We start from the raw sequence: 21,000 nt of genomic DNA, 5'->3' as shown, positions 1-21,000 counted from the left end.
GGCCCACGGAGGGAAGGCTGCAGCCCGAAGTCACCGCCCAAAGCTGAAGTGGGGCCGGGGACCCGGCCTCTCAGAGCACCAACCCTGCCCCAGGGAGCGAGTTACCGCAGTCCAGGCGTGGGCCGAGCACCGGGAACACGTCCAGCCTTCGTTGACCAGCTCGGGACGGATGCCATAGCAACCTGGAAGACAGCGGGGCCAGCTGAGACCTGGGGAGGTGGGTGAGACTCAGGCGGAGGTGTGGGTAGCTCGGGGACCGGTGTCTGCACGTGGGGTGAGAGGGCCTCCAGACACGCTGCAGCATTCAGGGTGTCTGCTGTTACCACCCTCTGAGAATCATTCCAGGCCCAGCATGTGGAGTGAGAGAAAGGTCTGGAAGCTGCTCGTGTGGGAGGAGGACGAGGGACAGGAGCAGGGCCCCTGAGCTCCGGCTGGGTCTGCTCTGCCCGGCCTGGTGGTGTCTTGAGGGCCCCTTTGTCAGCGGTCTGCACCCCTGACAGTGATCCTCCTTTTGTGCCCAGAAAGGCCCAGGTCGCAGAGTCAACTCGCTTATGGACGTGGCCCTGGGTCTGGAAGTGGGGAGAGGGCATGGAGGGCCAAGTCATGCTCCCAGAGCAACGGCAGGGGCTCCACCTGCCCCCGGGCTCTGCCTCTGCTTCCAGAGCGACGGCAGGGGCTCCACCTGCCCCAGGGCTCTGCCTCTGCTCCCAAAGCGACGGCAGGGGCTCCACCTGTCCCAGGGCTCTGCCCCTGCAGCGTGGAAAATGCTCTCTGCCAGGGCTGATGGCCCAGATCTCACGGCCTCCAGAACAGTGAGTGGTGGGCACAGCTGGGGGGGGGGGCATCTGCTGGGGTGACCCTGGTTGGCGTGCCCTGGCTGTGGCAGGCCTGGGGCCTCAGGGAGCCCACCTGGCCAGGGCACATGCCAAACGCAGGCCCGGCAAAGCAGAGTGAACACCCTCCCAGCCAGGAGACACAGCCACTGCCAGGAGGAAACCGACAGAGATGGATGGCTGCCGCCCGGCCAGGGCACAGAAAATTAAACTTCTCCAGAAAGCCCTCCTCCTATGCTGGAAGTTCATTTCCTGCCACCCTCTAGCTCCTGGGAAAGAGACATCCATTTCCTTGTGTGCTGGTTGAGCCTCAGGACTGGGGAGGGGTCCCTGAGAACAGAGATAAATCAGACACCTGGACCACGCGGCAATCTCACTGTGACCATCAGTTTCAACCCCGGCCCCAAATCACAGGCGTAGTGGGCGCCTGAGCTTCTCCTGCTGCCGCCCAGGCCTTGGGAAGGACGCGGCAGAACTGTCCAGAGGGACAAAGGGGAGGGACCGTGCCCGGGTCAGGGTCAAGGGCAGGGATGTCTGCCCACAAAGGCTGCTTGGCAGAGAGAGCGCCTGGCAGGGAGCCCTGCCTGGGGGAGGCAGGGCGCGGGCCTCTGGTCCTCCTGGGGCGTGCCTGGCCCACTTCTCACTCTGGCCTTAGGGTGAGCTCCCCGGTGTCAGGGACAGGGTGGGATGAGCCCAGGGCCCTCAGAACAAAGGCTTCCTCCCCCCAGAGGCTGGCATGTGGGCCTGCACTGGTGTCTTCCAGACCCTGGGGGAGAGGAGGCCTGTCCTGCCTAGGGGTGGTGGCGGTCACCTGGCCCTTCCGTGGCCACAGCCTTTCCCCTTCTCTAGATGGTGGGACTGCAGGCCAGCAGCCCCATGACAGGAAAGACGAGAAAGTCCGAAACTGCAGGAAGTTACCGGGGGAGGCCACTGCCCCATCCCCAAAACAGCAGCCAGGGAGAGAGGCCGGCCTGGCTTCTGCAGGGGAGGACGGCACTCCCCACAGCACCCCACTGCAGACGCGGCTCCTTGGGTCCCTGGCACTCACTGGCGTGAACCTGCAGGCAGCACTTGGCGCAGGCCATTAGGGGGCTGGTCCCATCGTCGCCGATGTAGGAGTTGGCCGGCAGCGGCTCTGTGTTCTCGCCGCCGGAGGTGAAGCACATTTCGGGGATCAGTGGCCTCGTCTTCTGGCCGCTTCTGGAGGGAGGTGTGGCCGAGGAGCCCTCTCCGAGGGAGGTTGGGGGCGCCTCTTTCTCAGTCTGTAGGGCCTGTAGGGGAGAGGGGGCCTTCAGGGGACAGAGCTGTGTGGGGGACGGGGTGGGGGCAGTGCAGACCTCTCTCAGGCCTCTGACGCCCTCTGGCTATAGGGCCCGCCTTGACGGACGGGGTCGGGAGATGCCTGGCCCTGCTGAACCAGATGAGATGCTGAAATACGCTAGCTTGGCTGTGATGAACACGTTTTGAACGATCCTGTCAACTCCATTTTGCCCACCTTGAGCTATGCAGGGCATTCTGTTCCGAGCTTGTGGTCTGAGACACCTGGCCGCTGGCCCATACTTCCTGCACCTGCGACTGCGTAACTGCCTACCCCACATCCTGAGTAAAAACTTTACATAGAATTTTGTCGTGAGGCCCACCCTTCCCCTAACCTGTTCCTTCTGCTTCTGTAATCTGCTTACCACCCGACCCTAAAGTGAAATGAAAGTGTTGGCTGCCCTCTGTCCTGGGCCGGGAGGTTTGAGCTCTAGCTGACTCTCGGACGCCGGCCACTAACAGTGGACTCTCAACAAACCAATGTGTGGCGCTTCTGTTTAAACTCGCCTGGGTATAACAGTGCCAAGGGCCACCTCGGTCCCTCTTCTCACTCCTCCAGCAAGCCAGAATCCCCAAACACTGTCAGGCCTTGTCCCCACCCCGTGAAGACCTTCCCATGAGGGTCGCATCAGACACAGAGCTCAGGCTGCCTGTGTGGCCCCTGGCGCTGTGTTGTGCTGGAGGGCGTGTGATGAACGAGTCGCCATGCTCTACCTGGCAAGCCGAGTTAGGAAGACGCACGTAGGACGCGGCCTGCCCAGCCTGTGGCTGCCAGCAGCCTCTCCGGCCTCACAAAGGACAGCGAGCGCCTGGAGACGCTGTGGGGTGTCAGGCCTTGTTTGTCTCAGGGACCAGAGTGCTAAATCCAGCTCCCAGGTATGGTGTGGGCGGCTCTCAGCGGCAGGGCCCCCAGACAGGCTCGCCGCCCTCGGCATGGCACCCTCGCCACCTCTGTCTACCTAGACCTGGCCGGAGCACATGCATAGGGGTGAGGTCCCCACTCAGGGCAGCTCTGCCAACGCGCCTGCCCACCTGGCAGTAGGGGTAGAAGAGCATGCAGATGGCGCAGTAGGGCTCCGTGCGCGCAGCTGCCGCATTGAACTTCCTCTCGGCCTGGAAGCTGGCTGCCCTGTTCTTCCACTGCAGGGACTGCAGGGACAGCAGGGGCCTCAAGGCCTCGGGGTCACTCACGTCCTCCTCCCCGGAGAAAGGGGATGCCTCTAGAAGAACAGAGGAGAGGAAAGAAAGACACTTGAAGCCCTTAAAAACCCACCTAAGGAATCACCCCAACTCTCCAGGAGATGGGCCGGGTCTGCAGCCCAGCAGGGCCCCTGGTCCATGGCTCCCCCTCCACCCGCCTCCTGGCTGCCCCATTCTCCACGATGCCCATCAAGCTGGCACTGCAGCGTCTCCCATCCCACCAAGAGGGGACACATATGTCTCGACTGGCTGCCACCCGAGGCTCAGCCCCACACACGGTCCCTCTGAGCCCCTCCCCCAGCACGTTTCTCCCTCTGAGCCCCTCCCCCAGCACGTTTCTCCCTGGACATCTGGAGCTGTCCACTCTGACACTCACGTGGGGCCTTCGGGGCCAAGGGCCCACCGAACTCAGTGCCCAGCCCTGCCCCTGCTGTCCTGTACCTGTCCTGGCGTCTGAGTCTGTGTGGGGGCTTCGGGAGTGACCCAGCGATACTCAGGGACACTGTCCTTCCTGTCTTGGGTGGGCACAGACTCCCTGAACTCAAGGGAGGTGCAGGAGGAGTGAGGAAGGGAGTCAGGAGGTGCCATGACCAGGGCTGGGAAGCCAAGGCGTCCCATCCTGGGAAGAGCTTCGTGACAGGGACACTCTGGTAAGGCAGGTCTGCTGCTGAAAAGCAGCAGCGGTCGCTCTCCCACCTGCCGCCCGTCCCCATTGGACTCCCTGCCTCTCCAGTGGTGATAGGGGGGCTGTCCCCAGGAGAAGGGTACCCGTTTCTGTGGCCCAACCCTTAGCCCAATCTAAGGGAAGCCTGGGGTCCTGGATCAGGCCAGCTGTGGCACTGACCCTGCTTCATCCAGAGGAAGGCAGGGCAGGCTGCCCGAGGTGGAGGCCCAGGACCCGCAAAGCAGATTCAGGAATCCTTAGGCCAAGACTCCTCTGAAAACCCAGACCTGACAGTCCCACCAGCTGAGCCCAGGGAAGGCCCTAAGCAGCTCAAGGCCCAGGGGATGAGAACGGAGCCACCAGCTACATCCGTCACTCACGGCCCCAGGATGCCTGGGGTTCTGGGGCTGTGATGGTCTCACCAAAGGGCCACAGTGGGGTGTGTGGAGGCGGGGAGTCCACGGAGGCCCTGGAGGTGCTTTCTGGAAGGATACCCAGCTAGAAGGCAAGGCCCCTTCCCAAGGCAACCCACGGGCCCCTGGTCACTCCTCTGTCCCCCTGCTGATTCCTCCACTCCTGGGAGCTCCTGCCCTGTGATCCCAGAGCTCCTAGAACTCTCTTCGCCCACCCCTGCAATTACGCACAGGATGAAAGATGTCATGCAGGCCACTTTCATATTCTACGCGCATCCCCAACCAAAGGCTGAAGCGGGAGATGAAAAACGGGCTTAGGATTTCTGCACACAAGACAGCAGCTCTCGGCTGAGGGTTCCACGGAAGATTCTGTCTCCTCCCCTCCCACTCGAAGCCTCACCACAGCCTTTTGTTCCAACCTCTCCAAGGCCCGGATGGCCCCTGCTCAGGCCTGGGAGGACTCTTCCGTGGGGAGGCACAAGCCCTGAAACCCCCATGGTGGGCAGCCCAGGCAGCAGGGGCATCTCCAACAGCAGCTGCCTCCCTACACAACCACCTGCCCGGGTGATGGCCTGTCCCAGGGAACTGCTTACCCAGGGTGACCGCCTGCCCTGGGGTGACTGCCTGTCCTGGGGTGATCATCTGTCCTGGGGTGACCGCCTGCCCTGGGGTGACTGCCTGTCCTGGGGTGATCATCTGTCCTGGGGTGACCGCCTGCCCTGGGGTGACCGCCTGCCCTGGGGTGATCATCTGTCCTGGGGTGACCGCCTGCCCTGGGGTGATCATCTGTCCTGGGGTGACCGCCTGTCCTGGGGTGATCATCTGTCCTGGGGTGATCGTCTGTCCTGGGGTGATCGTCTGTCCTGGGGTGACCGCCTGTCCTGGGGTGACCGCCTGTCCTGGGGTGACCGCCTGCCCTGGGGTGACCGCCTGCCCTGGGGTGACCACCTGTCCTGGGGTGACCGCCTGCCCTGGGGTGACCGCCTGCCCCGGGGTGACCGCCTGCCCCGGGGTGATCATCTGTCCCGGGGTGACCGCCTGTCCTGGGGTGACCGCCTGCCCTGAAGTGACCGCCTGTCCTGGGGTGACCGCCTGGGGTGACCGCCTGCCCTGAAGTGACCACCTGCCCTGAAGTGACCACCTGTCCTGAAGTGACCACCTGTCCTGAAGTGACCACCTGTCCCGGGGTGATCATCTGTCCCGGGGTGATCATCTGTCCCGGGGTGACCGCCTGTCCTGGGGTGACCGCCTGCCCTGGGGTGACCGCCTGTCCTGGGGTGACCGCCTGTCCTGGTGTGATCCCCTGGGGTGACCGCCTGCCCTGGGGTGACCGCCTGTCCTGGGGTGACCGCCTGTCCTGGTGTGATCATCTGTCCTGGGGTGACCGCCTGCCCTGGGGTGACCGCCTGTCCTGGTGTGATCATCTGTCCTGGGGTGACCGCCTGTCCTGAAGTGACCGCCTGTCCTGGGGTGACCGCCTGTCCTGGGGTGACCGCCTGTCCTGAAGTGACCGCCTGTCCTGGGGTGACCGCCTGTCCTGAAGTGACCACCTGTCCTGAAGTGACCGCCTGCCCTGGGGTGACCGCCTGTCCTGGGGTGACCGTCTGTCCTGGGGTGACCGCCTGTCCTGGGGTGACCGCCTGCCCTGGGGTGACTGCCTGTCCTGGGGTGATCATCTGTCCTGGGGTGACCGCCTGTCCTGGGGTGACCGCCTGCCCTGGGGTGACCGCCTGCCCTGGGGTGACCGCCTGTCAGGGTGGCCGGGGTGGGTGAGGGGCTTCCTCTGGTCCTGCAGCTGGAATACAGCAGACCCCCCCTGTCCCCGAGGCAACCACAGTGCTTTTGAGGACAGATCTCTTCGCTGGCCGTGTCCAGCAATGATGTGGCGCTGAGCATGTCTGCACTGGAAACGAGTCAGATGCTGGGAGGGGCTGCATGTTGACCCCGCCCAAGCTCTCAGGCCTCACCTGGTTATCCCAAACTCTGACCCCATTTCCATCACCTCCACCTGGGAGGGGTGGCCAGCACTTCTGCCCCCACCCAACCCACGGCCCCTGACACTCGCACTGTCACGCTCTGTCAACAGTCTGGAGAACATGAGCAGCCACGGGCATCAGGCAGGTCGCAGGCCGTGAGAGGGAGGAGCTGCAGCCTTGTGCACCTGTGAGCTGGCGGGGCACCTGGCCCAGGCCTGGCGGAGGGGGTGCTGGCAGGAGCCGGGTCTGCAGGTAGCACTCGGCCCAGACCTGGGGATTCCAAGCGTCAGCTCTGTGACCCTTCCTGACTGGACTTGCTGAGGACCGGCCCCCATTTTACAGATAAGGTGGCACAGCCACAGAAGGGCCTGGGATCATCGGGGAAGACCTGGGGGAGGGGTGGGAAGAGGTCAAAGGGGAGCTAGGCCCCCGACAGCAACAGAGCTTGGAGCAAGGCTGACGAGAGCCAACTTGAGGACCCCTACTCACCCTCGTCACTCGAGGCCTCCTGCTTGACCACCGACAGCGGGGACCGGGTGGGCGGCCGGCCCAAGGGATGGCGCCGGCTCTTCTTGATCTCCATCTTCAGTTTGGAAAATGTGGATGGTGCCTGAAACACACAAGCTGCAGTAAGGGCCAGGCTACAGACCCCTGGGGGCTTCCTCTAAGCCAGACACAGACTCAGTGAGCCCGAGGCCTGAGTCTCCTCCTCTGGGGTGACAGTCCCAGGAAAGGGTCACAAGGCATCTCTGTTCTCTAACTACAGATACCCCACCTGCTCTGCAAGAAGAGCCACAGTTTCCTGTGAGACCAGCAGGCAGCCTCCTGGCCCCCTCCACCCCCCGACCCCCTCCACCCAGCCTGCCCCCCTCCTCTCCACCTCTCTCCATCCTCCCTGCCTGCCCCCCTCCTCCCCACCTGCCCCTCTCCGGCCCGGGCCTTGCTCTCTGCACGGCTGGTCCCACTGCTGGCTCCACCGTCCTCGGGCCCTGTCAGCTCCATGGGGGAAGCCGGCTCCTTCCAGTTCGGGCCCTTCTGGGCAAAGTGCTCAAAGGCCTGCTGGCAGGACACGTGCTCCTGGTTGAAGGCCGCCTTGCCGGCCCGAGGCACCACGTACAGCATGGGGATGATGGGCCGAGGCTTGGCCTCTAGCTCCTCACTGGGCACCTCAGGGTGCACAACGTTGAGGGGCGCTGGCAGGGGGCTCTCCTCCATGGCCGTGGGGCCCAGGCCCAGCACCGGAGGCTCCAGTGGGGACGGCAGCCACCGCACCTCCTCTGAGGGGAAGTGAGCAGGCGGGGGCAGCTGTGGGGGCAGCGGGCCGAAGCTCTTCTTCTTTCGCTCGCTCTTGGCCTTGGTTGGCCGAAGCTTGCCCCTCCCATCCTCTGTGGGGAGAGGAGAGGGTGGTCAGGGAGGAGAATCCCCAGCTTAGCAGCTGGTCCCTCGCTCCCCAGAAATCCCCCAACCTTGGCTGGGATGGTTGAGGGCCGCTTCCAGCCCGGAGAGGCCAGGTGAACACGGGTGGGCAGAGAGCACAGGCTTTAGACCACCTCAGATCACCTCAGGGGCACCTGGCCAGGCACCCCCAGGGCCTAGGTCTCCCAGGAACGCCAGCCCAGCAGCAGCTCTCGCCTGCCAAGGCCTGTGAGGACCCGCCAGGTGTTGCTCTAGGCACCTTCCGAGGTTACTGCAGGTGGGAGGCGGGTCCCCAAACCCAGCTCTGGGAGGCTGCTCTGTCCTCCCAGCTTCCACCTGGGTGGGCCGCACCAAACGGAATTTCCTTGGGTGGGGTGGGGTTCAGGTGAGGGAGAAGCACTCTTTCTGTTCCCACATATCAAATTGTGTACATTTCTACTGCGGATGTGAAAACGCTATTTAAGGTTTTGCTTCTGACAAAAGTAAAACTTTGAACGGCGCACAAAACGTTGATCAATGAACCCTGACCAAGTGGCCGTGTGAGCAGATGGGCCTTGTGTGTGGAAATTCCCAGGGCCGTGCTGGGGAGCTGTCCTGACGGGTAGCAGGGAGGGGTCAGGCTTTGTGACGTTTTACTCTGGGGCCAGGACAAGTGTGCAGTAAATCAAAACTGGGATGGGCAGTCTGGCTGGCTAAGTCACAGCCGCCAGCTCTCCCGGATGTGTGGACGTGGGACACGACGTGGCAGAGGGGACTCTGCGAGTGGGACTGAGTGAAGGACCCTGAGATGGGAGGGGATCCTCGATGATCACGGAGGCCCAGTGTCCTCATGAGAGGAGGCAGGAGGGTGAGAGTCCGAGAGAGGCTGGAAGAGGCTGTGCTGTGGCTGTGAAGCGGGAGGGAAGGGGCCCTGAGCCAAGGGATGCAGGCACCTCTAGACGCTAGGAAAGGTTTTCACCCTGGAGCCCCGGGAGGGCCTGGCCCTGCACACAGCTCCACGTGAGCTCCACGTGAGCCCAGCAGGGCTGTGCCAGGCTGTGGGAAGCTTGTGCAGGGTGAATCCCTCTGAGGGCTGCTGCACGCGGGGTGAGGTGGGGCAAGGCACCTCAGAGCCCTGTCCCAAAGGAGGAGCAGCCTGGCCGCCCGGCTCACTCTGGACCCCGGAACACCGTGAGCCCTGGAGTCCTGGCGCCCTGCCTGCTTCCTCTGGAGAACAGGGACGGGGGCTCAGGCCCTCATCTGTGTGTCTCCACGCCCAATGCTCCTGGGACATCCTGTAAAGAGGGACAGGGGCTGATATCCAAGGGATTCTTGGGCTGTGGGGCTTTCCGTGCTAAAACTGGAAGGTCCCAGGCAGACGAGGACGAACCAGTCACTGCGCTAACTTCACCCCCTCCACCTCCACCTCCGCCAGCAGGCTGGAAAAGGAAGGAAAAATCAAGGGAAGGAAATTCATCCCTGCACACTCAACAGGTGACCAGGTGGCCTGTCCTGGGGTCTGGTTTGGAGCACAGTGTCCCATCTCACCACTCGCTAAAAACCCACCACTAGCTGTCCCCAGTTCCATAGTCTGTGATGCCAGGTACAGTGGTAAGCGCTGAGGACCTCAGGGACAGGGCTCCCAAGGGCCAGGGGTGACCACTTAACCCTTGACCCACGCTGACCCCAGGAAGGGTCAAGTGAGGACCCTCCCCCAGCAGACACCGCAGGCAGGAGGAAGCCCTATCGCCCTACCCTCTCCCACAAGGGGCCCCAGCCCACAGCCTCCCCGAGGAGTGCAGGCAGCCCTGTCCTCCCTGCTCCAGCTCTCCTCCCCACACCCAACTCAGCTCCATCTGCAGGCTTCGGGGACCGCCCACGGTGTCCTTGGCAGGCAAGCGCCCACCTGTTTCTCAAGAGAGACAAGTGAGCGGCCATAGGTGAAGGCGGCCCCGCCCCTGCCCCGCCCTCACCCCTGCTGGTCCTGAGCATTCTAGGGCACTGGGGGCACTGGTCGGGTTCCTCCCCCACCGCCACCCCTGGCACGGGAGCCTGGAATGCTCCCAGGTCCCGTCTGGCCTTGCAGGGAGCGCTGTCTTCCCTGCCTTTGTTATCTGGCCAGGGGAGGTAAACAGCGGACACAGCAGACAGGCTGCTGAGGAAAGAAACTTTGTCCCCTGCAGAGGCGTGGAGATGTGAGGGGGGAGCGGCTGCCTCACCAAGGCGCCCCGGCCCCCGGGAAGCTGGAGCAGCCCAGGCAGGCTGCAGAGGCTGCACGCCCCACCGTGAGCGCCTGTCCTGCATGTGTAAAAGGCGCTTGAGGACAGCGGTGTCCCCTAAGGAAATCCAATGTTTCTTCATCTCTGAGAGCGCCTGCCCGGCCTCGCTCCAGACGGCAGATCTGATCTGCCTTCCACACCTCAGGCTGCGCTGCCCACCCAGGCTCATGGAGGCCCGGGACTCGGCCCCCATGCCGCTGGGCCAGCTTCCCAAGCCACGGCCGCCCCAGTTGGTTCATCTTCAGGGACAGAGGCTGGCGTGGGGTCTGGGGCATGGATGGTCTTGGGAGAGGGAGGAAGATTCCAGGACACAGCTCACCGCCTCCAGCTGCGGGGCTGCTCAGCGCACACACAAGGAAGTGGGGAAGGAGCCAGGAGGAAGCGCCCTCAGAGCCCTGCCGGGACCCACGGGCCCCCACCCGCCCCTCACACACAACAGGCCCCTCCACACACAGGGGCTGCGGGGCCAGGGACGCAGAGCGGGCCGTCAGCACATGGCACACAGAAGGTGCTCAGAAGGTCCTTGGGGAAGTCCCCGGCTGTCTAAGGAGCTGGCATCCTCCCCACCCCCATGGGGCCTCCTGGGAGCTGAGCAGCTGCTGCCACTGCCCCAGGCCCTGGTTCTGCTGGGGAGGCGAGGATGGGTGGGAGCCAAGGCCCTCGGGAGTTGTCCTCTCACCAAGGCCCCGCTGCAGGACTCTCTCCCTCCTCCTCCTTCAAGGGTGGGATTGGCCCCAAGTCCCGCTTCCCCACAGCCCTCCCTGCTCAGGGGCCTGGTTCTGTCTCCTGGAGGGACCAGGCATGGGAGACAAAGCGGGAGGTAGTTTGAGCCTCGGGTGCCCGGCTGACCGCCCCATCCCTGCCTGCAGCCTCAACCCGCTCCACACACACACAGCCCGCGCCTGCTGGTGCCCCGGATTTTCAGACTTGCCTGAAAAGTTTCTGTCAGCTCCCAGGCTCCCTGAGGCCAGGGCAGGCGCACAGGGACCTTTTAGAGGGAGGCAACCAAGGCCAGGACAGACAGGCGGCCAAGATGGCCACACACTTCGCAGCAGTGCCTCAGGGCTCTGTCCTTACATTCCACGGGGACCTTGGCCCGCCCCTCACCTGCCTGGCCTGAGGAAGCGGAGGCGGGTGAGGGGCTTCCGAACAGACCAGGTACTATTGAACGGACAGGCCGGGGGTGCGCCCAGGCCCCCGAGGGCAGCCGGCTGATGCCCTGCTCACACTTTTTGGGGGAGAGGGAAGCTGTCACAGTGCAACCCCCACCATCAGGGCTCACCAGCCTGCCTGGTTACAGGACCGCCCCGCCCCAGCACCAGGGTTTCCACCAGAGCCTCCAGCAAACCCCAAGACAGGTCCAGAGGCCCAAGCTGCCCTGCGGAGGGCAGGAAACCACCCATTTCCAAGGACACAGCTCTGTTCCCGCTCCAAGGCTGCTGAGATCAACCAGCTTTGGCCTGGTTTAAGGACCCCTCCCGACGTTTCATGCTTGGCTGCCATGCCTGGGCCAACCCAGTCCCAGTCTCAGGGGCTCTCTGGCCACCCCCTCCAACACCACCGTCCTCCCATGCTAAGCCTGCAGCTGCATGTGCCTGACAGTGCCGGAGGCCCGGCTGGAATGTGCTGGGGGTCCCTGAGCTGAGCCTGCAGCCTTTCACTAGGCACTGGGGCTACCCTCGAGACATGGCAGCCTTTACCCTCCATGTCCTAAAGCCAGTTGCCAGCCACGAGGGCTTTCCTAAGAGTTGTGCTCCAGGGCGAGGGAAGGGAAGGGCAGGCGCTGTCTGCTCTCACCACTGCCTCTCCCCATTCTGGGAGGCAGGACAGCACTGTGCCAGCCCTCCTGGGTCACCCTCCTGGCTCTGCACCCCAGATCCTGCGTGTCCTGCACTGCAGGCCTTCTCCCAGGAGGCAGGGCCTCCCCTTGGGTTTAGGAGAGGTGGAGGAGGCTGCCTTCCTGCCTTCTGGTGGCCCCTGGGGTCAGGGCTGACTGGTGGGGCTGCTGGTCCCTCTTCGGGCTGGGCAACACAGCGGCCAACCTTCTCAGATCTCAAAGCAGCCGGTGAGAATGGGGTAGGGGCACAGGTGGCCACTGGGAAGCAGCCTCTCAACTGCCATCCGGGCCCCTCCCTTCTGAAGGGCTTGCTCTGAGACCTGATGCCTCCCTCCTGGTGCCAAGAGCTGCAGGCCCTCCTGGCTGGTTCCATCTAAAACACAAACCCACACCCCACTGCCAGGCCCTGAAAGCGCCCTCGGCCTCACAGCTTTTAGGGGCATGAAACTGGCATTCACGGAAGACCAGAAACCACGTGAGGAAACCTTCCCGCACCGCCGTCCCTCACTGTGAGGAGGCATTCATGTGAGGCTCTCCCGAGCTGCATCTCCCGTCCAAAGGCTCTCAGGACTTCGGGCTCCCGGGAAAAGGGCTGTGCCCAAGAAACGCCCACCCCTGCCAGATCCGGGCCTTCTCAGGAAGGAGTCTCTATCGTGGAACAGAGATGGGGTGTCCAGGTCAGCGGGCAGTACCAGCCCTGAGCCCTCCCTGGGCAGAGACCGTAACGTGGCACCAAGGTGGCCTCTAACCCTCCATGCCAGTCCCTGGCCTTTCTGTGGGGGCTCGTGCCCTTCAGAGCCCATGGAAGCCACAGGCTGCAGAGCTGCCCCAGACCCAGCCTCCCACCACTGTGACCACCACCTGAGGTGTGTGAACCCCCGGGGACCTCGGGTGGGGCCGAGTCGACCTGTACATCTTTAAGGAGAACGATGAGTGACCAGGCCAGGGCTTCACTTGCACGGGGCATCATCTTCCCAAGTCCTTCCCCTACGCACCTTAGCCTTCTCTCCAGCAGGCAAGTTTCCCTGTGGGCGGCGGGGAGGGGAGTGCCACCCATCCAGGCAGGCCCACACATGGGGAAGGGAGAGCAGAGGAGAGCCAGGACCCACTGGTCCGGCACCTCCCTGAACCTGAGACTCGGAGGCCAAGGCCACGGCGAGACCCAAGTGAGGGCAGGTCACGCAGGGACTGGGGAGGCGCTGCTGTCTCCAGGCGGCGGCCTTGAGCAGATTCGCAGATCAGTCAGTCACATGAATAAAGAGAGAACCGGGCACAGTGGCTCATGCCAGCAATCTCAGCACTTGGGAAGCTGAGGCGGAGCCTGGAGTTCAAGCTCCCGGATGGAAGGAGTTACAATGAGGTCCTCAGGGTGGGCTGGTGTCCTGAGGAAGGGGGAGTCCAGCAGACACGCTCCAGGAGAACACCAAGGGAACGCGAGCATGCCACCTCCAAGCCTAGGACAGGGGCTGGGGACAGATCCTCCTGGGTCCTCAGAATGGGCCAGCCTGGCTGACATGTGGACTGTGAACGTCCAGCCTCCACAGGTGGTGAGATTGTACATTTCAGCCGCCCTGTCTATGGGCTTTAAACAAACGGAGCACAGCCTATGAGAGCCCCTGTGCCACGCAAGCTCGTGTCCGAGAGCCACGGGGGTGGGAGGAGCAGCGACCCGCAGCGCTCATGCCTGTGGGGCAGACGAGGGCGTCAAAGGTGCTGCTTCCCTGGCCCTCTCCGTGGATTTGGTTGGTTGGCTGGCCTGTCCTCGCATCTGCACAGTCCTAGTGCCCCCAGCAAGGGTCTCTCCAGGAAACATGCCGCGAGGGCAGCTCTGGGCATGCAGTTTGCAAACGCTCTGCTTTGCCAGATGAGACCAGGTCTCACTCCAACGCAGCTGGACTCAGGCAGGTCCCAGGCAGCGGGGGACTGCGCTGCCTGCTGTACCGGCTCCCGGTGCTGGGCACGGTGGGTGTTCCAGTGAGCCGTCGGCAGCGTCTCCCCCTCGCTTCCCAGAGCAGGCTGCGCGCATCAGCCTCAGGGGTCTCCTCCTCCGTGGCCACCTCCTCAGGGAGCCGAGCTCCTCCTGATCCTCAGGTCTTCTGACCTGCTCTTGGTGGGTGACGGAATGGCAGGTGCCTTCCCTACCCGTCAGCTTGCCCTCTCACTTTCCTAAAGGTCCATCTTTGGATAAACAGCAGCGTATCCGGGAGTCACTGAATTTATCCATCTTCATCTTTCTGGTTTGGGCTTTTTAATGAAGCATCACTTAGCCTTGGGTTACAAAGACATATTCCTGCTCTCTCTACAGGCTGCCAGTTCTCTTGCCCACACAAATTCCTAGGCACGTGGCAGGCAGAGGAGCGGCCCCAAAGGCGCCCAGAGCCTGTGACTGTCCTTCCTGCAGCAGAAGGAACACTCATGTGGGGCTGAGTGAAGGCCCCGGCACGGGACAGCATCCTGGGTAACCGGGGGCCCAGGCTCCTTCCAGGGTCCTCACGAGACGAGGGAGGAGGGTGAGCGGCAGAGAGAGGCTGCGCTGTGGCTGTGAAGGGGAGGAGGCACCGAGCTGAGGGACGTGGGTGCCTCTGGACGACGAGAAAGGCAGGAAACCGGTTCCCCCCAGAGCCCCAGGAGGAAGCCGCCTGCCCGTGGCCTGATTTCAGCCCAGTGAGGCCTGCATCACACTTCTCACCTCCAGAGCTGTGAGAGAAGGCATGTGCTGTTTTATGCCACCAAGGTCGTGGTGGTTCACGTTGGCGGCCACAGGGTGCTCACAGAGGCCACGGCCTGGACAGCGGGAGGGAAGGCCTCCCAGTGTCACAGCACGTCCGCTGCTCCAGGATCCCTATTCCTAGACCCCTGACCTGTCGTCTTCGCTGGGGTTCTGCAGCTCTGGGGGAAGCCCGGCTTTTGCGAGGGCGGCCCTGGCCTCTTGGTAGGCCCTGGGTTTTTATCCACCTGCACTAAAACCAGCAAATGCTGCTGGCATCCCGAACGCGGCTGCACTGAACCTGCGGAGAATGCGGGGGCGGCTGCCATCTGTCTGCTCAGGGGCACTCCTGACGCCTGGTACGTCCTTCTGTTTATTTAGCAATTCTTTCTTATTTCTAAAGCAAGTGTGTAATCTTCTCTGTAGAGATCATTTCTCATTAGGTATATTCCAGATCCATCTTTCTGGTTGCTGGCATCACGAGGGGCGTATCTTTGGGAGCCCTGTTTGCTGTGAGCACCTCACATATGAGGAGTGAGATCCGGTTTCTGTGCCTGTGGCTCATCTCCGGCCACTCCCCTCAATCCCTGAATCACTGTGTGGCTCCACCTGTAGACTGGCTTGCTGCTGCTTACAGAGAATCGTGGCTGCGTGCAGACAGCGCCGCGGTGGCTGTGCTTTTTCTTCCTACTCACGACGCCTTTTCTTTCCTCATCTTGCCTCTCTCGGCCAACAAGCCCTCCCAAGGTGTGCTGAACACACATGGGGCCGGCATGGCACACCGAGTGGGCAGCTCGTCAGAGGCACACTCACCCCTGGCCTCTGCTCTCTCCCCCAGGGACACTCGCTTTCCTCACCTCAGGGACGCAGCCGCTGGCCAACTGTGACCCTCAATACCAGCCCAGTGTACCCAGGAGGGCAGGGACGTGCCTGCCTCTGGGAGTACCACTAGAGCTGTGACCCCATCGTTACAGGTCAGGTGCCCCATGGCTGCCCCTGGCGGGTGGGAGGGACCCACACCTGCTGAGTGCGCCGCGGCTGGGCCTCTCGCCACGTTCTAACAACATTCACCTTGGACACCAGCATGTCCTGGAGACCTGACGCCTCAGAGGTGGACCATGCCGTGCTGGGCTCATACAGAGGGAAACTGAGGACCAGGACCCCTTGGTGAATGTGGTCCCATGACCTGGGCCAGAGGCGTCACGACTTGGGGCAGCTGACACACCCCACACACTCCCTGCCTGGTGCCCAGAAAGGGTGGGAGAGGGAAGGACTCCCCGCTGGGAGCAGCAACTTTGCGCAGACTCCCAGAAGCTGAAGCTCTAAACTGAGCAGTGAGAGCCGGCCCTCTGCTCAGAGGCGGCCATGGCCACTGCAGGCACGTTCCAACCTCTGGGCCACACGCAGCATCCTGGTCTACTTTTTGGGGTGTGTGTGTGTGGTGTGTATGTCTGGGGGTGTGTATGTTTGGTTTATGTGTGTGTGTGTGGGTATTTAGGGTGTGTGTGTGTGTGTGTGAGGGGGTGTTTAGGGTGTGTCTGGGGTGTGTATGTCTGGGGGTGTGTGTGTGAGAGTGTATGTGTTTGGTGTATGTGTGTGTGTCTGGGGTATGTGTGTTTGGTGTATGTGTGTGTGGGGGTGTTTAGGGGGTGTGTGTGTCTGGGGTGTGTATGTCTGGGTGTGTGTGTGTGTTTGGTTTATGTGTGTGGGGGGGGGTGTGTGTGTATGTTTGGAGGTGTATGTGTGTGGTGTGTGTTGGGGGGGGTGTTTAGGGTGTGCGTGCGTGTGTGTGTGTGACTGGGTCTTGCTCTGGCGCCCAGGCTGGAGTGCAGAGGTGCACACAGGGCCCACTGCAGCCTCACCCTCCCACCTCAGCTCCTGAGTAGCTGGGACTATAGGTGCAGGCCTTGAGACACATGGGAGCCCCCAGCTCACACTCCGCCGCTCTGACCTGTGCCCATGCCCCAGGGCCTGCCAGGGCCTCCTCTGTGCCCCAAGCCCAGGATCTGCTCCCAGGGCAGGCGTGGGCCAAGAGGATGGTACATTCTGCGTGCCCACCCTGGGCACCATGCCAGGGTACAGCGGGGAGGCCCTAGTCCCTGCACAACAGCCCCAAGTGAGGGATTCAGCCTGAGACATACAGGTGTGGCTGAGCTGGGACTTCTCAGAAATGAGAACGAGAGGGGCTGAGAAAGGAAGAAGGAGCAGCCAGGGCCTCGCACCGGCTCCAGGGCCCTTCCAGCAAGGAAGCAAGCCTGATTAATTTTTTTTTTAAATTATAAGTAGAGACAGGGTCTTCCTATGTTACACTGGCTGGTCTCAAAACTTCTGGACTCAAGTGATCCGCCCACCTTGGCCTCCCAAAGTGCGAGGATTACAAGTGGGAGCCACTGCGCCCACACTCACAACTGCTCTTCTCGATTCTGGGGGAGGAGGCACTTCTAATGACCTCCACCCCATAGTGTCTATTTTCGAGAGATGCCCTGCCCTGGAAAGCAAGCCACTGGATCAGATTCTTACAAAGCACGGCCTCTGGCTGCAGCAGGCACTGGCTCCTTCCAGGAGACACCCAGTGAGTGTGGGAAGGCAGTGGTGCCAGGCCCGGCCCCTCGGAGACTGACCTTCTGCGCCCTCAGCCTCCCGGCCGTGTGGCAGTGACTGCGGCTCCTCCTCTTCCTCCTCGGGGTCGGCCTCCAACCCGGCCTCCTCCTTCATGCTGCCCCCGGCCTCCTCCAGGAGCGCCCCAGCTGCACCCTCCCCTGGGGACTTGGGGTCTTCGGGCTTGGGCTTCTTGGGCTGGCTCCGTTTCCGGTGAGACCTGGAGAGGGAGGTTTATCAGGCAGGAGGGGAGACCAGGGAGGGAAGGGCCCCTGATCTCTGCACTCCTTCTGGCAGCACGCAGCCCCCGCCCACCCCAGAAGAGTGCCCAGCAGCAGGGAGCCTCCCAGCTGCAGGCCAGGGGCGAGGGGAACCCTGGGTGGGGTTCTGCTCTCGGGGGGCAGGAGCTGTGTGGGAGGAGAGGCCAAAGGGAGATGGGGCAATGGACGCAGTGGGGATGGTGTCAAGCAGGGGACGCTGATGACAGCTGGAGATGGGAAGCCGACCGACACCAGGTGGGATGACGGGCGGGACAGGGCGGCAGGAGCCACGTGTGCCATGGGACACAGACACGGAGTGTGAGCTCTGCAGGAAACAGCGCTCATGGAAAATGCCTGGACGACAAACGGAACGAGGAGGACACTTACGACAGCCCCGGCCTTTTGGTCTCTTTCTTCCTCTCTAGACTTGGTTTCCTCTCCTCCTCAGTCTTTCTCCAGTGTCTGCTTTCTTTCAGACTAATTTGTCTAGAATGTAAATTTCAGGGGTTTTTTCTCTAGAACTTCTGCTCAACTCCCCAGGATGCCTGGTCCTGGGCACCTGGCTCTGTCCCCAACTCCCTGGGTCCTCTCTCTGCAGCCCTTGAGACGCGTGGGAGCCCCCAGCTCACACTCTGCTGCTCTGACCTATGCCCACACCCCAGGGCCTGCCAGGGCCTCCTCTGTGCCCCGAGCCCAGGATCTGCTTCCAGGGCAGGTGTGGCCCAAGAGGATGGTGCATTCTGCTTGCCCAGCCTGGGCACCATGATCCCGGAGTACAGTAGGGTGGCCCCAGCTCCTGCACAGCAGCCCCAAGTGAGAGATTGAGTCTGAGGCATACAGGCGTGGCTGAGCCGGGACTTCTTAGAAATGAGAATGAGAGGGGCTGAGAAAGGAAGGAGGAGTGGCGCAGCCGGTGAACCTGCAGCTGAGTGGCCAGGGCCTTGCACCAGCTCCCCGGGGACCTCCAGGGTCTTTCCAGCAAGGAGGCAAAAGCTTTTTGCAGATGGGAAGGGGGTGGCTCTCAGGGAGCTCAGGCAGAAGCCGGGACTGCGGAGAAGCCGAGGCCTGGCGGGTCACTAGTGCCTCCCGAGGGCAAGTGATCTTGCATCTCCTCCAGGCCCACCTCCGGGCTGCCCCACGCCCTGGCCTGACCAGGGCCCTCCCTAGGCCATGAGCTCGAGGCCACACAGCCCAGCTCCCCAGACACCTTTCTCCCCGTCCCCACTTGAGATCCAGCCACGACAAGCCCGCCAGCTGCCAAGCAGAGCTGGGAGTGCCAGCGCTTCCAGGACAATTGCCAATGCCAGCTGCGGCTTCCAGGCCCTTCCTGTGTCTACTGTCCCTGTGAGTTCAGACTCGGACACCTCAATCCCGCAGGGGTCCCTGTGGCAGCTGCCCCTCCAAGAACGAACTGGTCAGCAAGGTGGGGTGGGCCTGCCAGCGGGGCTTTCATCACCAGGACCAGCTTTCGCTGCCTGGACCAGGCTGTCACATGGGCCAGCAGCAGCCCACGCTCCCCCAGGACACTTGGACCTGACCCTGCCCACCGCTGCTCCCAGCCACTCTGCCCGCCCTGTGCTCCATGCTGGCTTCTGGGGCACCTCCTCCAGGAAGCCTTCCCTCCTTGCTCCTCAACTGCCTGACTTGCTAAAATCAGTGCTCCCCGATGTCTGCAGCATGGCCCACCACGATGACTCAAGGCAGAAAGCAGGTGGACTGGAGGCATGGCGTCACACGGCATGGTGCACACGAGGTTGCTGCGGGGCAGCCGGGCGGAGGCGGGAGGCAGGCAGGGGTGGGCGGGGGGCCAGAGTCACTAACACAGGGAGCAGGAGGTGGGTGGGGGACACGGGGGCTGCCCCTGCCCTCCAGGGAACATTCTCCACCATAGCAGTCAGAGGATGGCTCTGGGCAGGCAGCCTCAGCCTCCACTCGGGGGCTGGGGAAATGCTGGGTGCCTGCTGCACATGGAGACAGCGGGCTCAGGCGTAGGGAGCTTCAGAGTAGCACTGGGGTGCAACTGGCTCGTCACCACTGTCGTCCCAGGTCGGGTTGCCCTCCTGGTCTGGGAATGTCCCAAGGCTGTAGGGCCGGGATGCCACAGTGGGGCTGCCCTGGTCCCAGACAGCACCAGCGGAAGGGCACCCCCCACTCCACTCACCTTGCTCCGCAGTCCCTCCCTCCACCCCTACCCTGAAAACCTGCCAGAGAGTTTGCTTCTGACCACAGCCCTCCCCTCCTACAGCTGACCAGGGGCACCCCACAGCCCTCAAGCCTTACTCTGCCTTCCCCAGAGGGTCCCTGGCCTGTCCTGCTGCCCAACGCCTACTGGGCTCAGGGCTCTGGGACCTCATCCCTGCAGCCCAGCCCTTCCCTACCCACAGCAGTGCCAGGCTGAGACCCCCCAGTTCCACACGACATGGAACTGGGTAGAGCTCAATGCACCGCAGCAGCAAGGGGAGCACGGCCCACGGCAGAGGGGCGTCCATCACTTGGGGTATCTCCAGGGTCCTAAGAGCACTCCTCTTCCCGACCCTGATGCCCTCATCCCCCTTCATGTCTCTGCAGCCGATGATGCTTGTTTCTGGATCTGGCTCCCGGCACAGGCACTGAGGTTGTGGCCATCCTCGCTGGCCTCCACGACCGTCCCCTTCTCTGTCTGCACCTGCCACCATCTTCCATTGCAGCCAAATTCCACATTTACGCTTTTATGCCCCATAAACATTGTGCATTCATGAGCTGCAGAGCAACTTGGGCTGCATTCCCCGCCCGCCCTTCCCAGGGTCTGGAACTGGCCTCCTGCTTTGGATTCTTAGCTTCCTTGTTATCTCTGAGCTCCCTGCTATTTCTCTTAAACTCCTGCTGTGACCTCCTATGCAGGGTGCCCCCACTCCCCAGTGACACCTGGGGGTCTTGGTTCCTTCTCCCATGATCTTGAGACTCCCCTTGACTCTCCTGGGTTAGCTCTTGTTTCCTCAGTCCCATGGCTTTCTTGGTTTACAACCTTGTTTATCTGGAGCACATCCTGCAGCAGCTTCCTGAGAAAGGAGGTAGAATCCCAGACTCTGCATGTCTAAAAAGATTCTTATTCTCCTCACACATTTCTTGGCAATTTGGCTAGGTAAAGGATTTGGGGAGAATTATTCCTCTTTTGACTTTTGAAGGCCTTGTTCCTTTGTCTTTTAGCTTGAGGCATTATGACTGTAAATCCAGTGCTAATAGGGTCTCCTGTTTTTAAATTTTTTTTTTCTTTTTGAGAGACAGGGTCTTGCTATGTTGCCCAGGCTGACCTCAAACTCCTGGCCTCAAGTGATCTTCCTGCCTTGGCCTCCCACAGCGCTGGGATCACGGGCGTGAGCCACCTTGTCCAGCCCCGGTCCGGTGAGTTGTTTATGTGATGTTTGCTCCAGAAGCTTTCAGGGTGTTTGTTTCATCCAGGAGCTGTGAAATTTCACAGGGATGCATTGTGTTTGGGGCAATTTCCATGCTTGGGTAGACTTTTTCACCTGGAAATACAAGTC

At 62.3% G+C, this 21,000-nt stretch overlaps 1 protein-coding gene across 11 annotated transcripts in view; it reads right to left on the bottom strand.

Annotated features, from left to right (window-relative positions):
• The window catches only part of KDM4B (lysine demethylase 4B), a 181,158-nt gene that overhangs the window by 14,385 nt on the left and 145,773 nt on the right, over positions 1 to 21,000 (bottom strand). For 6 of the 11 annotated variants that reach the window (XM_054249398.2, XM_078361607.1, XM_078361606.1 and 3 more), the window contains 6 exons: positions 17,243 to 17,439; positions 7,322 to 7,788; positions 6,893 to 7,013; positions 3,183 to 3,370; positions 1,882 to 2,104; positions 106 to 182 (listed from right to left, as the gene is read on the bottom strand). In XM_054249398.2, coding sequence (XP_054105373.2) covers positions 106 to 182; positions 1,882 to 2,104; positions 3,183 to 3,370; positions 6,893 to 7,013; positions 7,322 to 7,788; positions 17,243 to 17,439 — 1,273 coding nt within the window. Of the gene's footprint in view, positions 1 to 105; positions 183 to 1,881; positions 2,105 to 3,182; positions 3,371 to 6,892; positions 7,014 to 7,321; positions 7,789 to 17,242; positions 17,440 to 17,866; positions 17,966 to 21,000 lie in introns of all 11 variants that reach the window. The other 5 variants (XM_054249397.2, XM_078361605.1, XM_078361604.1 and 2 more) reach the window with 1 other exon arrangement.

Source organism: Callithrix jacchus, chromosome 22 (assembly GCF_049354715.1).
Source record: "Callithrix jacchus isolate 240 chromosome 22, calJac240_pri, whole genome shotgun sequence".
NCBI classification, from domain to species: Eukaryota; Metazoa; Chordata; class Mammalia; order Primates; family Cebidae; genus Callithrix; species Callithrix jacchus.
This window is presented reverse-complemented; position numbering and strand designations above follow the sequence as displayed.